Source organism: Saccopteryx bilineata, chromosome 2 (genome assembly GCF_036850765.1).
Source record: "Saccopteryx bilineata isolate mSacBil1 chromosome 2, mSacBil1_pri_phased_curated, whole genome shotgun sequence".
Taxonomy (NCBI): Eukaryota; Metazoa; Chordata; class Mammalia; order Chiroptera; family Emballonuridae; genus Saccopteryx; species Saccopteryx bilineata.
Window position 1 is genome coordinate 354,319,700 of NC_089491.1, and position 14,895 is coordinate 354,334,594.

The 14,895-nt window shown below is 43.5% G+C and overlaps 1 protein-coding gene and 1 pseudogene across 1 annotated transcript; one reads left to right on the top strand and one right to left on the bottom strand.

Annotated features, from left to right (window-relative positions):
- Positions 1 to 6,728: 6,728 nt before the first annotated feature.
- On the bottom strand, positions 6,729 to 8,758 carry LOC136322638 (uncharacterized). The gene is made up of 2 exons (XM_066254551.1): positions 7,843 to 8,758; positions 6,729 to 7,226 (listed from the first exon to the last, which is right to left on the bottom strand). The coding sequence occupies exons 1-2, from the start codon at positions 8,756 to 8,758 to the stop codon at positions 6,778 to 6,780; spliced, it is 1,365 nt and encodes a 454-aa protein (XP_066110648.1). The 3' UTR covers positions 6,729 to 6,777.
- Positions 8,759 to 11,214: 2,456 nt separating this feature from the next.
- Positions 11,215 to 11,300, top strand: LOC136327578 (small nucleolar RNA SNORA40; annotated as a pseudogene).
- The last annotated feature ends 3,595 nt before the right edge of the window (positions 11,301 to 14,895 follow it).

Sequence of the window (14,895 nt, forward strand, 5' to 3'; positions counted from 1 at the left end):
CCTAGCCTCAAAGGTAGATATTATAATCCTATAATCCCTATTTTACCAATGAGGAAGTTGAGGCACAGACCAGTGAAATAACCCATCCAAGATGATCAAATTATTAAATAACAATTGGATTCACACAGAAGTCTTTCTGATACTCAAAACTATGCTCTTTCCACTATATACCACAGCCTATGAACCTAGCTTAATCCTCAGAACAATCCTGAAGTAGGTATCATGATTCTCCTTTTATAGATGAGGATATTAGTCCTGGAGAGGTTAAGCTGACCAGACCACAAATAATAACTGGAGAGGCTGGGATGGATTTAAATTCATCCTTGTTTAACTCCAACTACACACTTATGAAAGTCAAGCATATAAGTACATATTCAACACTCACTACAAATTTTTCCTCTGAAGGAAAGGAAGGAAGTTGAATTATCAATATAATCCAGAGTATTATAATTACTCTGTTCAACTATCAGTCGCAGGGAACTGATTTGGGCGGGGGGCGGGTAGTGGCGGGCATGAGGAATTCTGTCATAACCTCTGTCATATTTATATGAAAAATCTTTAACCCTGGCCAAGTCCAACACCACAACTTCTTTTTTTTTTAATTAATTTTATTTTATTTTATTTATTCATTTTTAGAGAGGAGAGAGAGAGGGAGAGAGAGATAGAGAGAGAAGGGGGGAGGAGCTGAAAGCATCAACTCCCATATGTGCCTTGACCAGGCAAGCCCAGGGTTTTGAACCGGCGACCTCAGCATTTCCAGGTCAACGCTTTATCCACTGCGCCACCACAGGTCAACACCACAACTTCTTTCACACCCTTATCCAAACTGCTGAATCATGCAGGTTAGTCTCTTTTAAAATTCACTGTCTTTATCTCAAATGGGCATTCACTTCCCACCCATATTATGCCTTTTCCTGGTCAACTCATTTTCCCACTCTTAGAGAAAATTATTTTCAGATCATTTCTTTCTCCTCAACCCTCCAACACTCCTTGACAAAATTCCATTCTACCCCCTATCCTGTTATTTTCTACTCTATGTTCTATCAACAATTTCTATCTTTTCACTAGATCCTTCTTTACAATCTACAAACATCCCAAGGTGCCCATTTAAAAAAAAATTTTTATTGATTGATTTTAATGAGAAATGAAGGGAGAGAGACAGGAATGTCAATCTGTTCCTGAATGTGCCCCGACCAGGGATTGAACCGGCAACCCCTGCACTTTGGGACAATGTTCTCACCAACTGAGATATCTGGTCAGGGCCCAAGATGCTTGTTTTAAAAAACACCAGACACAAAAAGCTCCTTTGAACCCACATCTGCCTCTCTGCTTTTCTTCTCAGCTAAACCTTTGGAAAGAGTTGGCTTCGTCAGTCCTCACTTTTCCACCTTTACCACTCAACCATCTCCATCCACCACGGCACTGAAACTAATGTCAGGGTCACTAGTGACCTCCATGTTGCTAAATGTAGTGAAATTTTTTCTTTGTCCTCAGATTCTCAACAGCCCTTGAAACAGCTGATGACTACCTTCTTCCTAAAACAACTTCTGGGTGCAGTGACACCGCATTCCTTGTCTTCCTCCCTCATTGGTTACTTCTCAAACTTGTTATAAGTGTATCCTCCTCTATCTGGCCTCTAAATGTTGGAGTACTCTAAGGGTCCATCTTGGGTCCCCTTCTGTCCCTATTCACACAACCTTTTAAAATGATTTCTTAGAGATAGTTTTTTCTTCTTTCTTTTTTTTTCCCTTCTTTTGCTATATTTTTTGGGTTTTTTGTTGTTGTTATCATTGTTGTTTGAGATATGCATTTTTAGATACAGGTTTGTCACCACTTATATAAAGACTGGATTTTTTTTTTTTCTTTTTTGAAGCTGGAAACGGGGAGAGACAGTCAGACAGACTCCCGCATGCGCCCGACCGGGATCCACCCGGCACGCCCACCAGGGGCGACGCTCTGCCCACCAGGGGGCGATGCTCTGCCCCTCCGGGGCGTCGCTCTGCCGCGACCAGAGCCACTCCAGCGCCTGGGGCAGAGGCCAAGGAGCCATCCCCAGTGCCCGGGCCATCTTTGCTCCAATGGAGCCTTAGCTGCGGGAGGGGAAGAGAGAGACAGAGAGGAAGGAGGGGGGGGTGGAGAAGCAGATGGTTGCTTCTCCTGTGTGCCCTGGCCGGGAATCGAACCCGGGACTTCTTCACGCCAGGCCGACGCTCTACCACTGAGCCAACTGGCCAGGGCCAACATTTTTTCTTTTTTAGGAGTCCAGGCTGGTTGTTTTGTAGAATGTTTCATAATTTGGATTTGTCTGGTTAGCTCCTCATTTTTGTTGTCAGGACACCGTTGGTTGTGTTTAGTCCTGTTGCATCACATCGAGTTGTCAGGCTATCCTAAACTCAGTCATTTGGCGTTAAAGTCATGTCTACTGGTTCTTCTTGTTATAAAGGCAACTGAGTCCCTCTGTAATACGCCGCAGGATGGTGATTGAGACTGACGCCTCTTCAGCAGCCGCTTTCTGGCAGCAGGCTTTCCTGACCCTTGCCTGGGTCAGGCGTTGTAAATTGGTGCTTGCAGAAGAGTGATTTTTCAATTCTGCCAATTTTGTGTGTGTGGTTATTAGATGACAATTTCTGAAAAATTAGCTTCCCCGCCCATTTTTCTTGAATACCAGTATATAATTTATAATGCTTTACCATCGTTTTCTTTCCTGGTACCCAAATTATCCCAAAATTGGCAAATAGAACCTGATTCAGGTTGGTTTCTGAGTCCTTTTGATGTGCTCACATCCGATTATTTGGCATTTTCTCATTTTCTGGTAACAGGTGCTTCAGGCTTACTTTGAGCTTCCCTTGCTCCAGACTTATAATCAGCCATTTCTTCAAGAGGATTCAGTAGAGAAGGTACTTAGAAACCAGACCTGGATAGCAAGTTTGCTCATTGTTGCTGAGTGTCTCTGCTTCTAGGGCCTTCCTGTGGATAGAGCTGGAACAGATATTAATGGTTTATATTGGAATGCTTCTATTTTTCAGAGGCTGCAGGAACTTCATAGGGAGTAGTTCATGCTGGAAAACTAGGGGACTGGTACCTATGAGGATTTCAGGGGCTAACGTTAAGTCAGCTTTTTGCGGTCTTCCTTTTCGATAGCCCTCTAAAAAGTTGGGCTTTTGTGATGCTAACAGTATCCAGATTCATTAATCTTACATCACTCTGAAAGACAGGCCAGGGTAAGTGAGCACAGAAAGAAAAAGCTGGATCCATTGGTTTATTTGGTAAGTTTATGTTCCAAGCATCTTTGTTTTAGGCATTAAGACCCTCAGTCTCCTGGGGATATGAAGAGGTATAAGACTTAGTCTCTGCCCTGTGGCTGAATAAATACATCTGGTGGCAGGGTGACCGACATGGACGAGAATGAGCGGGAAGAAGGTAGATGCTTGCTGACCACTTTTATACCAACAGAGCCCTGGAGAGAGACTTATGGGTTTCCCAGTTCAGTGGCTCATTAGCCGGCACCCCTGTAATGCCGTTTGAGTGGGGCTCCAGGGCAGAAGTAAAGGTCTGCAAATCTAAGTCTACAGGGATGGCGACAGTTCCAGGGAATGGAAAGTCTTTACTATGTTTTAAATTCAAAGCTAGGCTGTGTGGGTAATGCTTTATATTGACCACTGTATTTCAAGAATTTAAAGGATGTTGTGGGCATTTTGAGAATGATCTAGCTGGTACTTAAATAGGAGAGAGATCCTAGCTGAGGTCATTTCTTGGGAAGGGTTTATTTTGCCCTTTATGTAACTTAAAAAGAAGTGTTTTGTTTGAAGTCCTTGCATTCTCAGTTTCTTAGTATGTCACCGTGCTGCAATGTATCAATACAAAGCCATTTTTTAATGTAGTTCAGTTTAGATGATTTTTAGTGTCCGTGTGTAGAACAAATGACAGCATGTTTTCCTAGAATTGTCTGTGTGTGCAGCACTTCATACTAACACTTTTGAGAGCCTCATTGAGACCTGTCAGGTGGTCTGAGCAATTGAAGAGACTTCTTAAACATTATTATTATAAAATGCATTTAGGCAAATATTGTGTAATTTATCAAGATTATATCAGTGATGGGATTTAGAATATACTATTTGAGTGGAAGAAGGGAGTTCAACTCCCAGAGTGAAAACATTGTGAAAATAAATACCATTGCCACCATATCAGATGGTGCAATGATACACTCCTCCTTTTGGATGTCCTGAAAATGGGGCAGAGGGGGCGATGTGCCTCCCTTCAGATCGTCTTGCGCATGATTTTTATGCACATTTTCTGAAAAGGTGCCCCTAGTTATGTTGTAGAGTTCCCTCCTTGCCCATCACCCTGCTGAGTCCTGGTCGTCCCTATGCCTTTGGGGCCTGGACACATTGTCAGTGCCCAGTAGGGACCTGCCTCATCATAGTGCCGCTGCAGGCCACTAGGTCCCTGAACTATAGGCTGTGGGTCCCTGCTTGCACCCTGAGCTTTCCTTGAAGTCGCAGTCCTGGGTTATCTTTCCTGGACATGCTCTCCCCGATTGCTTTGAGACCCAGTGTAAATGCCTCCTCTTCTCTGAAGCCTTCCCCAACTGCTGTCCCTCCAGACTGAGTCTGTTCTCTTTTTCCTGAAGTATGTGTAGCACTTGCTTATTCTTAGGTCACTGTGCTTCCCTGGTTCCCTTTCCTGCCTGTCTGCTTTATGGTCCCCTCCCTCTCTTCTCTCCTCCCTCCACATCGCCAAGCATGGTTCCCTAGCTTGCCACCCAGGGAGCGAGAGCGCAGCAGAGTATTTTCACGTTGGCAGAGCCTTGTAATGTTAGGGACAGAAGATGAGACACGTGCCAGAAAACTGGGAGTTCCTTGCTGTAGAATGGAGTGAAAATCCTGGGTAGAATAATTACTGGGTTGCTCTGGTGCTTTACAGGGTCTTCCATGGCAGCTCTGTGGTCTGAGTAGTACTTATATCAGATGGTCAAGCCCGTTCAAGGGGAACATCTCCATGAAGGGCAGCGTCGTTTAGTATGATGGTGTTCCGAAGCTGCTTGCACCTGTTAGAGGTAAAATCAGAGCACTCCGTCTTGCTTCCACATTTCTTTTATCTCTTTAACACCATCACTTTCTTCTGTAAATCTGTGCTTAGTTGCGATTAAGATGGAAAGTCACATCGCCCCCCCTGCCCCATTTTCAGGACATCCAAATGGAGGAGCTCAGCTGGCAGCCCTTTCCCTTAGAGCAGGAGCACAGCTGTAGCGGCAGCCCTGGCTCCTCCTTTCTGTCGGACACTTGTCATCCCACATCCTGTGGTTTCCTGTTCACCTGCATCTGTGAGCCACTGGATGGCCTAGGTTCAGTAATCTGCACAGTTTGCTACAGAGTAAACTGATTTGGTTTGTGCATTTTCTAAAAGTTTGGATGAATTATATGTAGAGAGAGCAAGTCTTTTCTTTAATTAAATTTTTTATTTCACGCTGGCTGGTTGGCTCAGTGGTAGAGCATCAGACTAGCGTGTGGATGTCCCAGGTTCGATTCCCGGTCAGGGCACACAGGAGAAGTGTCCATCTGCTTCTCCACCCCTCCACCTCTCACTTCTCTCTCTCTCTCTCCCATCCCTCCTGCCGCCATGGCTTGATTGGAGCAGGTTAGCCCCAGGTGCTGAAGATGGCTCCATGACCTTTGCCTCAGACACTAGGGAGAGCTCAGTTGCTGAGCAACAAAGCTAAACCCCAGATAGGAAAACCACTGCCCCCTAGTGGGCTCCCTGGGTGGATTCTGGTTGGAGCACATTCTGGGGTCTGTCTCTCTGCCTCCCCTCCTCTCACTGAATTAAAAAAAATTATTTCAAAATAATTGTAGGTTCACAGTACATTAGTATTAGTCACAAGGAATAATATGGAGAGGTTCCACCTGCTCTTTATTCATTTCCTCCAGTGGAACCATCTTGAGGAACTACAGTACATCTTCCTAACCAGGATGTTGACGCTGATGCTATGAAGATACTGAACACTTCCTAAATATCCCTCCCACAGGTGGCCCTGTTATAGGTCCACCCACATCCCGCCTGCTCTACCCCTTCCTTCACTCCTGGCAACCACTAATATAGTATCCATTTCTATAATCTCATCATTTCAAAATGATACTAAAGTGCTTAGTGTTTAAATTCGTGATCAGTTTTGAGGAAAATTTTGTATAATTTGAGGGGGTTTGGGTTGAGGTCCATTTTCCTGCCCGTGGGTGTGCAGTTGCTCTAGGGGTATCTGTTGAAAGGCCATTCCTCTTCCCTTGAGTCGCTTTTGCACCTTTGTCAGAAATCAGTTATGGCCTGCTGCTGTCTGTTGACCTGCTAGCATTTGTACAGCACTCTGATTTACAGACTGCTTGCAGATGCATCGCTACAGGGATCTTCTGGTTCCCCATTTTTTTTAGATGGAGAAACCCAAACTCAGGATGGTCAGGGAATTTAAGGTTCATGACAATAACTGTGGAAGCTAGAGGTCAAACCCAAACTTAATGATGTTAAGCCTCATGTCATTTTATGCTGCCCCCTAAGAAATTTTCACAAGCAGAATCTTATAGTTACTATTATGTGGATTTAAAATATGCCACGGACCAGTGCGGCTCCTAGTAACAGTGCAGAATTAAGGAAACACACTTATTTAAAAAAATTGGACCTGGACCAGGAGGACTCTTCAAATGCTGATGGCAATATCCGAGTGCCCCATAACCCCAGTTTGCTTTATTATATAGCCATATGCAAATCAAGAAAGTCCTTGATACAAAGTTACACATCCAAGGCTAGAACAGGAACTCTCCTAAGGCATAAACAGGAATCCCCCCACCATATATAAGTGAAATCAACAACATCTGAACAGTCAGAGGAAGGGCGGCTGGTGCTGCTGTTGCGGCGGCGGGGGGTGGAACGGCTGGTGCTGGTGAGCTGTGAAGGCGGCGGAGGGGTGGCTGGTGCTGGTGCTGGTGCTGCTGCGGTGGCGGCGGCGGGGCGGCTAACCTGGTGCTGCGGCGGCGGCGGCGGCGGAGCAGCTGCTGCTGAGGCGAAGGCGGCGGTGCGGCTGGTTCTGGTGCAGCGGGGCGGCTGGTTCTGGTGCTGGGGTGGCGGCTGCGGGGCGGCTGGTGGTGCTGTGGCGAAGGTGGCGGTGCGGCTGGTGCTGGGGCGGCGGCAGCTGGGTGGCCGGTGCTGTTGCTGCTGCGGTGGCAGCAGCAGCGGGGCGGCTGGTGCGGCATCACCAATATAGCAAATATAAACTCAGTCTAAATTATTCTTTCACAAGTGTTATTAGTCTACTTGCTGAAACAAAATTACTGTATTTTTCGCTCCATAAGACTTACCTATTAGACACACCTAGGGTTTAAGGAGGAAAATAAGAAAAAAAATATTCTGAACCAAATGGTGTGTTAAAATATTTAATAAGATATCATATTTTTCGCTCCATAAGACACACGGGCATTTTCCCTCCACTTTTGGGATGGGGGGAGTGCGTCTTATGGAGGGAAAAATACAGCAAATGCCTAAGTAGGTTAAAACTTTTCAGAAGAAAATTCATTACTACTTTTCTTACATTTCCCAATACCCTGTATGAAGATGATACCTGGAAGGCTGTATTACAAAGAATCATTTTAAACCAAGAGTTGCATCATTGTGAAAGATGGGCAAGTCTTGTACATAAGCATGAGTGTGTTTTTAAAAAGTCTATCCGTTAGTATTTTTACAGCCACCTATCCAGGGGAGGTAAAAGTGAAGGTCTGTTCATTACATCACAATACCCAAATGGCATTCAAGTATTGATATTTCTAAAAATAGTCAAGGAAGAATAAAAAACCTACTTACCTGATGGCAGAATTTGGTCTCGTTCTTGTAATCCATGGCCTCGGAGGAAGCTGCTCTGGATGAACTGCAGGATTTCAAGCATGAAGTTCAGTAGCTTTCGGGTTCCATCTCGGTCCTGGTATAAACTCATAATATCCTGGGATAAAGGATTGCCCGAGATTTCTAATTCTGCCCAGTGAGATGTCTTCCCATTGGCTACCTCCTCTGCTGACATGATGGTATAAATTTTGCGGGGATCTGGATCATATTTTTCCTTTGGCATTCCTATTAGTCTGCATTGAGCGTGCCGGGCTCCGGGCAACGGCGGAGCGGCTGGTGCTGGTGAGGGGCTGGGGCGGCGGCGGCAGCGCGGGGCGGCTGGTACTGCTGGGACGGCTGGTACTGCTGGGACGGCTGGTGCTGGTGCTGGTGCTGCTGCAGCGGCAGGGCTGGTTCTGGTGCGGGGGCAGGGCGGCTGGTGCTGCTGCGGCGGCAGCGCGGGGCGGTTGGTGCTGCTGTTGCAGCGGCGGCGGGGCGGCTGTTGCTGCTGGGGTGGCAGCGGGGCTGGTTCTGGTGTGGTGGCAGGGCGGCTGGTGCTGTGGCAGCGGCAGCGGCGGGGTGGCTGGTACTGCTGGGGTGGCTGGTGCTGGTGCTGCTGCTGCAGTGGCGGCGGGGCTGGTTCTGGTGCGGCGGCGGCGGGGCGGTGGCGGCGGCGGGGCGGTTGGTGCTGTTGCTGCTGCTGCGGCGGCGGCGGCGGCGGCGGCGGCACGGCTGATGCTACACCGGGAAGGCTGGTGCTGCGGCGGGGCGTTTGGTGCTGCTGTTGCCGCGGGGCGGCTGGTGCTGGTGAGCTGCGGGGGTGGCGGCGGCGGCCGGGCGGCTGGTGCTGGTGCTCTGGTGGCGGCATGCCGGTGGAGCGGTTGGTGCTGGTGCACATGTTAAACACTGATTATCAGCAAGTTTTTCCAGTCTGTGCTTTCTGGGGAACCCAAAGTAGGAAATATACTTGTCTGAGTCTGCTCAGGCTGCCATGAAAAAGGTGCCACACACTGGGTGGCTCAAACAACAGACCTCTATTTTCTCCTGTGAAGGAGGCTCGAGGTCTGAGATCGCTGTGTGTCAGGCTGGTCCCTTCTGAGGGCTGTGAAGAAGCTCTGTGCCTTTCTCCTGGTTTCTGTGGTTTTCTGGCCAGCGTTGCTGTCCCTTGGCTTTTGTAGTTGCACAGCCTCTGTCTCTGCCTTCATCTGCATATGGCCTTCTCCTTGTGTGTGTGTCTCAAATGTCCCCTTTCTATCAGTTGTACGAGGGTAGAGCCCACCATAATGATTTCATCTTAACTACTTCTGCAAAAACTCTGCTTTGAAATAAGGTCACATTCTGAGGTACTGGGCGTTAGGACTTTAACATAACTTTTTATTTTATTTTTTTAGCCGGGAGGGGAGAACAAAATTCAACCCATAATGATGCCTTCATTTTCTTGTACTTTTCTCCATTAGAAAACCATGCGATGATGATACCCAATGCTGATGAGAATGCAGTAAAGTGGTCAGTCCTATATATTGCTGTTGGGAATTAATTAGAATATTAGAAACAGAATTTGAGTTCATACTAGAATGTAAACTCCATAAGGTCAGGGACCTTGTCTGTCTTCCTCTTCACTGTAACTTTAGCAAAAATACAGCTTAGTACACAATAGACAATCAACATTTACTTGTTTTAAATGAAGGTATGATCTTGAATTGCCTGTACTAAATGGTTTGATAATGGTTAGAATACCCAGACAGAAGTGTTGCTAATTACCAGACTCTTGACTGAATAGATGGAAAGGGTCCACCTAGCCTGAAAATCTGTCTGAAAGAATAATTTAGGTATTTATAAAAATCATGGAATTTGTTGAATGTGATATTCATACAATGGAACAAAAACTATAATTACACCTAATTTAATTGTATAGAAAACATATGTATATTATACATTTAGTAAACCACAAATTAGGTTTCCAATTCCTTTTCCACTAAGAAATTTGTAAGAATCCTTACCCTTGCTAAATCTTTTCACCTTTCAGCTTTCATTTAAAACTCCAAGTCTCATAGAAACACAATGGAGGTTTCTCTGACTCTGAGTTAGATTAGGATCTCCTATCACTTACTCTCAAAGATTTCAAAACTTCTTTTTTGTTAGTACTTAATCACTTTTGAACATAAGTAATAATTTGCTATTATTTCAATCCTAGCTTTACTAATACTATATGTTCTATGAAAACAGATCTTTGGCTTTTTCACCAACATAATCCCCAGTACTTGCTTAGTGTTTGGTATATATTTGCTGTTCAATAAATATGTGATGAAATAAAATAATATGTTAATGAGTGAATGAATGAATGTGCACAGTTGTGTGACTAAGTGAACCATTTCTACTTAGGTCTTGATTCTTCTATCTAGGACTTTTGAGTTCTGCTAATGACCTTCTTTTCCAATGCCAGTATTTGTAAGAATGTAATTCTTTTATTGTGATCCTTATTTCTCTATATAAGCAAAAAAAGAAAGTCTGTTTTGCTTTGAGTTTGCTCAAAAAAATAGTCTTTATCAATTCTATTGCAAGAGAAACTTTGTTTTCCTTCAGTAAGCTCTGCAATGATGCACACAGTGACTTATTTATTATTGGAGAGACCTCCCTTTCATTTGCATGACCCTGAAGCTTTCTAGTTCTTTAATCTGGATTCTCTGTGCTCCCTGGTCACTGGCCTCTATGCTCGGCCCACACTGTGTGCAAGAAAGTGAAATTCTTCTCCTTTTGGTGGACAGAGTAACTAACTGATTGGGATCCCCAGTAGGCAGAAATATGCACATGGTGAAATTTCCTTTATAACTTAAAATAATTATTTCTGGCTGTAACTGGGAAGGTTGTTTTCTAATTTAACCATTTCAGGTCCATTGTATGTGCATAAATTTTATGTTATTTCCATTTGAAAACTATTATAAATCTATTTTGAATTATTTTTAATAGAAACCTTTCTCCACATAAGGATTATTTCTTTTATTTTTAATTTAATTTTATTTTATTAGATGAGGGGAAGATAGTGAGACAGACTCCCACATGCACCCTGACTGGATCCATGTGGCAACCCCTGTCTGGGGCTGATGCTCAAATCAACAGTGCTATCCTCAGTGCCTCGGGCCTACGCTTGAACCAGTTGAGTCACTGGCTGCAAGAGAGGAAGAGACAGAGAAAGGGGAGAGAAAGGGGGAGAGAAGCAGAAGCTCGCCTCTCATGTGTGCCCTGACTGGGGATTGAACCTAGGATGTCCGTATGTCAGGCTGATGCTCTATCCACTGAGCCACCAGCCAAAGCCAAGGATTATTTCTTTAAAATAATCTATGGGTGGGCAAAGACTACACACAGGTGCAAAAAATAAATCCTCTTTGCAACCCAGAACTCATGGTGCAGTATGAGTTTTGATACATATAAGAAGGAACATGATAAAAAAAAAAAAATCTATGGGTAAAGATGCTGAGTCATTAATTGAATGTGGACTTTTTACTAAAGATCTTGATACAAATTCAAATTGTTTATCTAAATGTATACCATCAGAACAAAAAAAAAAAGGACCTTCTTACTAAACTAGTCCCAAGACTATACAATTATGATTTTTAAAAACTAATCTTGAATAATCAGATTAGTAAAAGAAATTACAGTTGTGTTACTTGATTATTAAGAATCAACATGCTTGCATGTGAGTTCACTAGCTAAATTTTCTCTTTTGGGTAATAATCTCTTTTATGAATATTCTATTAGCCAGTTCTCAATCAGGCCCCATCGCTTTTTTTTTTTTTTTGCATTTTTCTGAAGCTAGAAATGGGGAGAGACAGTCAGACAGACTCCCGCATGCGCCCAGGCCATCTTTGCTCCAATGGAGCCTCAGCTGCGGGAGGGGAAGAGAGAGACAGAGAGGAAGGAGAGGGGGAGGGGTGGAGAAGCAGATGGGCGCTTCTCCTGTGTGCCCTGGCCGGGAATCAAACCCAGGACTTCTGCACGCCAGGCCAATGCTCTACCACTGAGCCAACCGGCCAGGGCCCCATCGCTTTTTTATCAGTTTGCTGTGTGAGCTCTTCATGTAGAAAATATATTAACTCTGACATTTTATTGAAAACATTTTAATATTTACTTTCTAGTCTTGTGCATAGAATTTTTCTTTTTTATAGATTCTAATCTATCTGCTCATCTCTTTCTCTATAATTTCTTGTTATTTCTAAGCTTAGGAAATCTTCCTCTTGCACAAGTTTTATAGATAGATGTCCGTATTTAGTTCAAGTGTTTCTATTGTTAGAATTTTAAGTACTTTACTTTTCAATAAATCTAGAATTTACTTGAGTATGTGGAATAAAGTGAGAAATCAATTTAGCATTCATATTTCTAGACATTTGTCCTAGTACCATTTATTGAATAATTCATCTCTGGCCAATGATTTAATAGCTTCTTTGTGGCATAATAATTCTTATATAAAATAGATCAATTTAGGAGTATCAAAACCAAAATTTTTTAGACAAATTTTCCTCAAGCATATGCTATATTTTATTAACTTTCTGTAAGAACCCCACCAGCAACATGATTGAAACAAATGTGCCAATATAAAAAAATGGAGGGCTTGTATAGTGGGAGACAGAATGCTTATATAAGCAAATAGCACATTTTGAAGTAAGAAAGGTTTCATTTTTATTTTACAAGGTTATAAAAATATTATGCCCCTATCAGTTGTTAAAAAAGAAGGATGTGTCAGGATGGTCCATTATCCTACGTGCACATTAAGCTTTTCTGATATGTTTTAGAATGATTTTGTCAGTTAATAAAAATAACTCATTGATATTTGATGGGAGTTACAGTAAATCACTTATCTGGCTTCTGAGACTCCAAATTCTCCCAGGTTCTGCCCTGTTTTACTAGCTGCCTCCTTTCAGTTTTCTCTACCGGATCTTTTTACTTGTCTCAAACCTGAAATGTGGGTGAGCCCTAGGCAACTCTGCGTGTGTGTTCTCTCCATAGATGACCTCATCCAATCCATTGGCTTTATATTCTGCCTATCTACTGACGGCCTGAAAAGTTACCCTGAGTTTCAGAAGCATAGCAACTGCCTGGGGTCTGATAGACATTTCAAGCTTAATGTGTTCAAAACACAGCTCTTGATTTCAGTTCCCCAACTTTTGCTCCTTTCCCGATTTTCCCCATCTCAATAATTTAACACTGTGATCCAACCAGTTGTTTTAAGACAGGAAGCTAGGTGCTAGCCTTGATTCCTCATTTTCTCTCCTGCCTCTCACCTAACTCATGAGCAAATCTTTATTATATGAGGCTTAAGTGTCTGTTTGTCGCCGATAGCTTATTGGTTGCTTGTGTAACTGTACTAGCCAATGGGGTGAAGTTGCCATGGCTGAACGCAAATTGAGCGTGTCAGGGGGAAGGTGAACATTTGTTTGCATTGGCAATCATCTGTTTTACATAAAAACTACGTCTTAATGTAATTTCTTTTAAGAATGCCTGCCTCGTAGAAAATACAGCATTGAAGAGGAGAGAAAAGGAGCTAAAGCTGCGCAAAAACGGCTTTCTCGACAAAAAGAAACCACTGAGCAGAGAAAGATAAGGCTTGCTTCAGTCGCAGAGCAAATGCCTAGAGGTTCTCCAACTGAAAAATAATGTCATAATAGCTAAGTCTTTTTTTTTTTAATTTTTTTAAATTTATTTATCGATTTAGAGAAAGGAGAGAGAGAGAGAAAGGAGAGGAAGGGAGGAGCGGGAAGCATCAACTTGTAGTTGCTACCCATATGTGCCTTGACCCAGCAAGCCTAGAGTTTTTTTGTTTGTTTGTTTGTTTTTTACAGATAGAGAGTCAGAGAGAGGGATAGATAGGGACAGACAGACAGGAACAGAGAGAGATGAGAAGCATCAATCATTAGTTTTTTGTTGCGACACCTTAGTTGTTCATTGATTGCTTTCTCATATGTGCCTTGACCGGGGGCCTTCAGCAGATGGAGTAACCCCTTGCTCAAGCCAGAGACCTTGGGTCCAAGCTGATGAGCTTTTGCTTGAACCAGATGAGCCCGCGTTCAAACTGGTGACCTTGGGGTCTCGAACCTGGGTCCTCAGCATCCCAGTCCAACGCTCTATCCACTGCGCCACTGCCTGGTCAGGCAATAGCTAAGTCTTTGACTGGCTCCTCTAAAGATGAAATACATGTCATTCCAAGAATTGATTTGGCTCCATCTCAAACAGGGTTGCCGTTTCAATTGAGACGTAGACAATTTCCTGTAAAACTTGCCTTTGCTATGACCATCAATAAGTCTCAGGGCCAAACGCTTAAGCGTGTTGGCATTTTTTTACCTGAGCCTGCATTTGGACACGGTCAACTTTATGTTGCCTATTCAAGAGTTCGTGAAAGAACGGACATAAAATTAAAAATAATTGATGGTCCTCTGCAAGGTGAGCTTAAAAATGATGGAAAGATCTACACAAGAAATGTTGTGTACAAAGAGATCTTTGACATGTGAATTAACATTTTATTATTTAAATCACCTTTATTTATTGAGCTAGCGGTGGCTCTTAAGAAATGTACCGCCAGTGGTTTCCTTCATTGCACTCTACTTTAAGCAATTAAGCAAGTAGAAGGGGGAAACCCTGTGGGGCAGTAAGCAAAGAGAGAGAGGAAGGAAGAGAGAGAGAAACATCAATTTGTTTTCCATTTATCCATGCATTTATTGGTTGAATCTTGTATGTGTCCTGACTGGGGACTGAGCCTGCAACCTTGGCCTATCGGGTCAATGCTCTAACCAACTGAGCTCTTCAGCCAGGGCTATGTACATCTTCTTTATCCAATTGAAGCTTAGATTGCTTCCATTGGCCCCTTTTTGAGTCACCTATTTTTTGTGTGTGAGTAAACCCTGGTGTCTGTATAATTAGAACATTTTTTCCCTTTGTTAATCTGTCTTCTATCAGTTTGATTCACAGGCCCCTAGACATTGAACCCAGGAGGGTAGAAGGAAAACATTTTTTCTTCCCTACAATTCAAAGGTCATCTTATCAGAG

What these genes read in the sequence shown, in the direction of transcription:
- LOC136322638 (XM_066254551.1), bottom strand. Translation starts at nt 8,758, where the DNA reads ATGTGCACCAGCACCAACCGCTCCACCGGCATGCCGCCACCAGAGCAC. An exon ending in AGACCAAATTCTGCCATCAG is followed by an intron (nt 7,227 to 7,842) that starts GTAAGTAGGTTT and finishes ATGCCGCACCAG; the next exon opens with CCGCCCCGCTGCTGCTGCCA.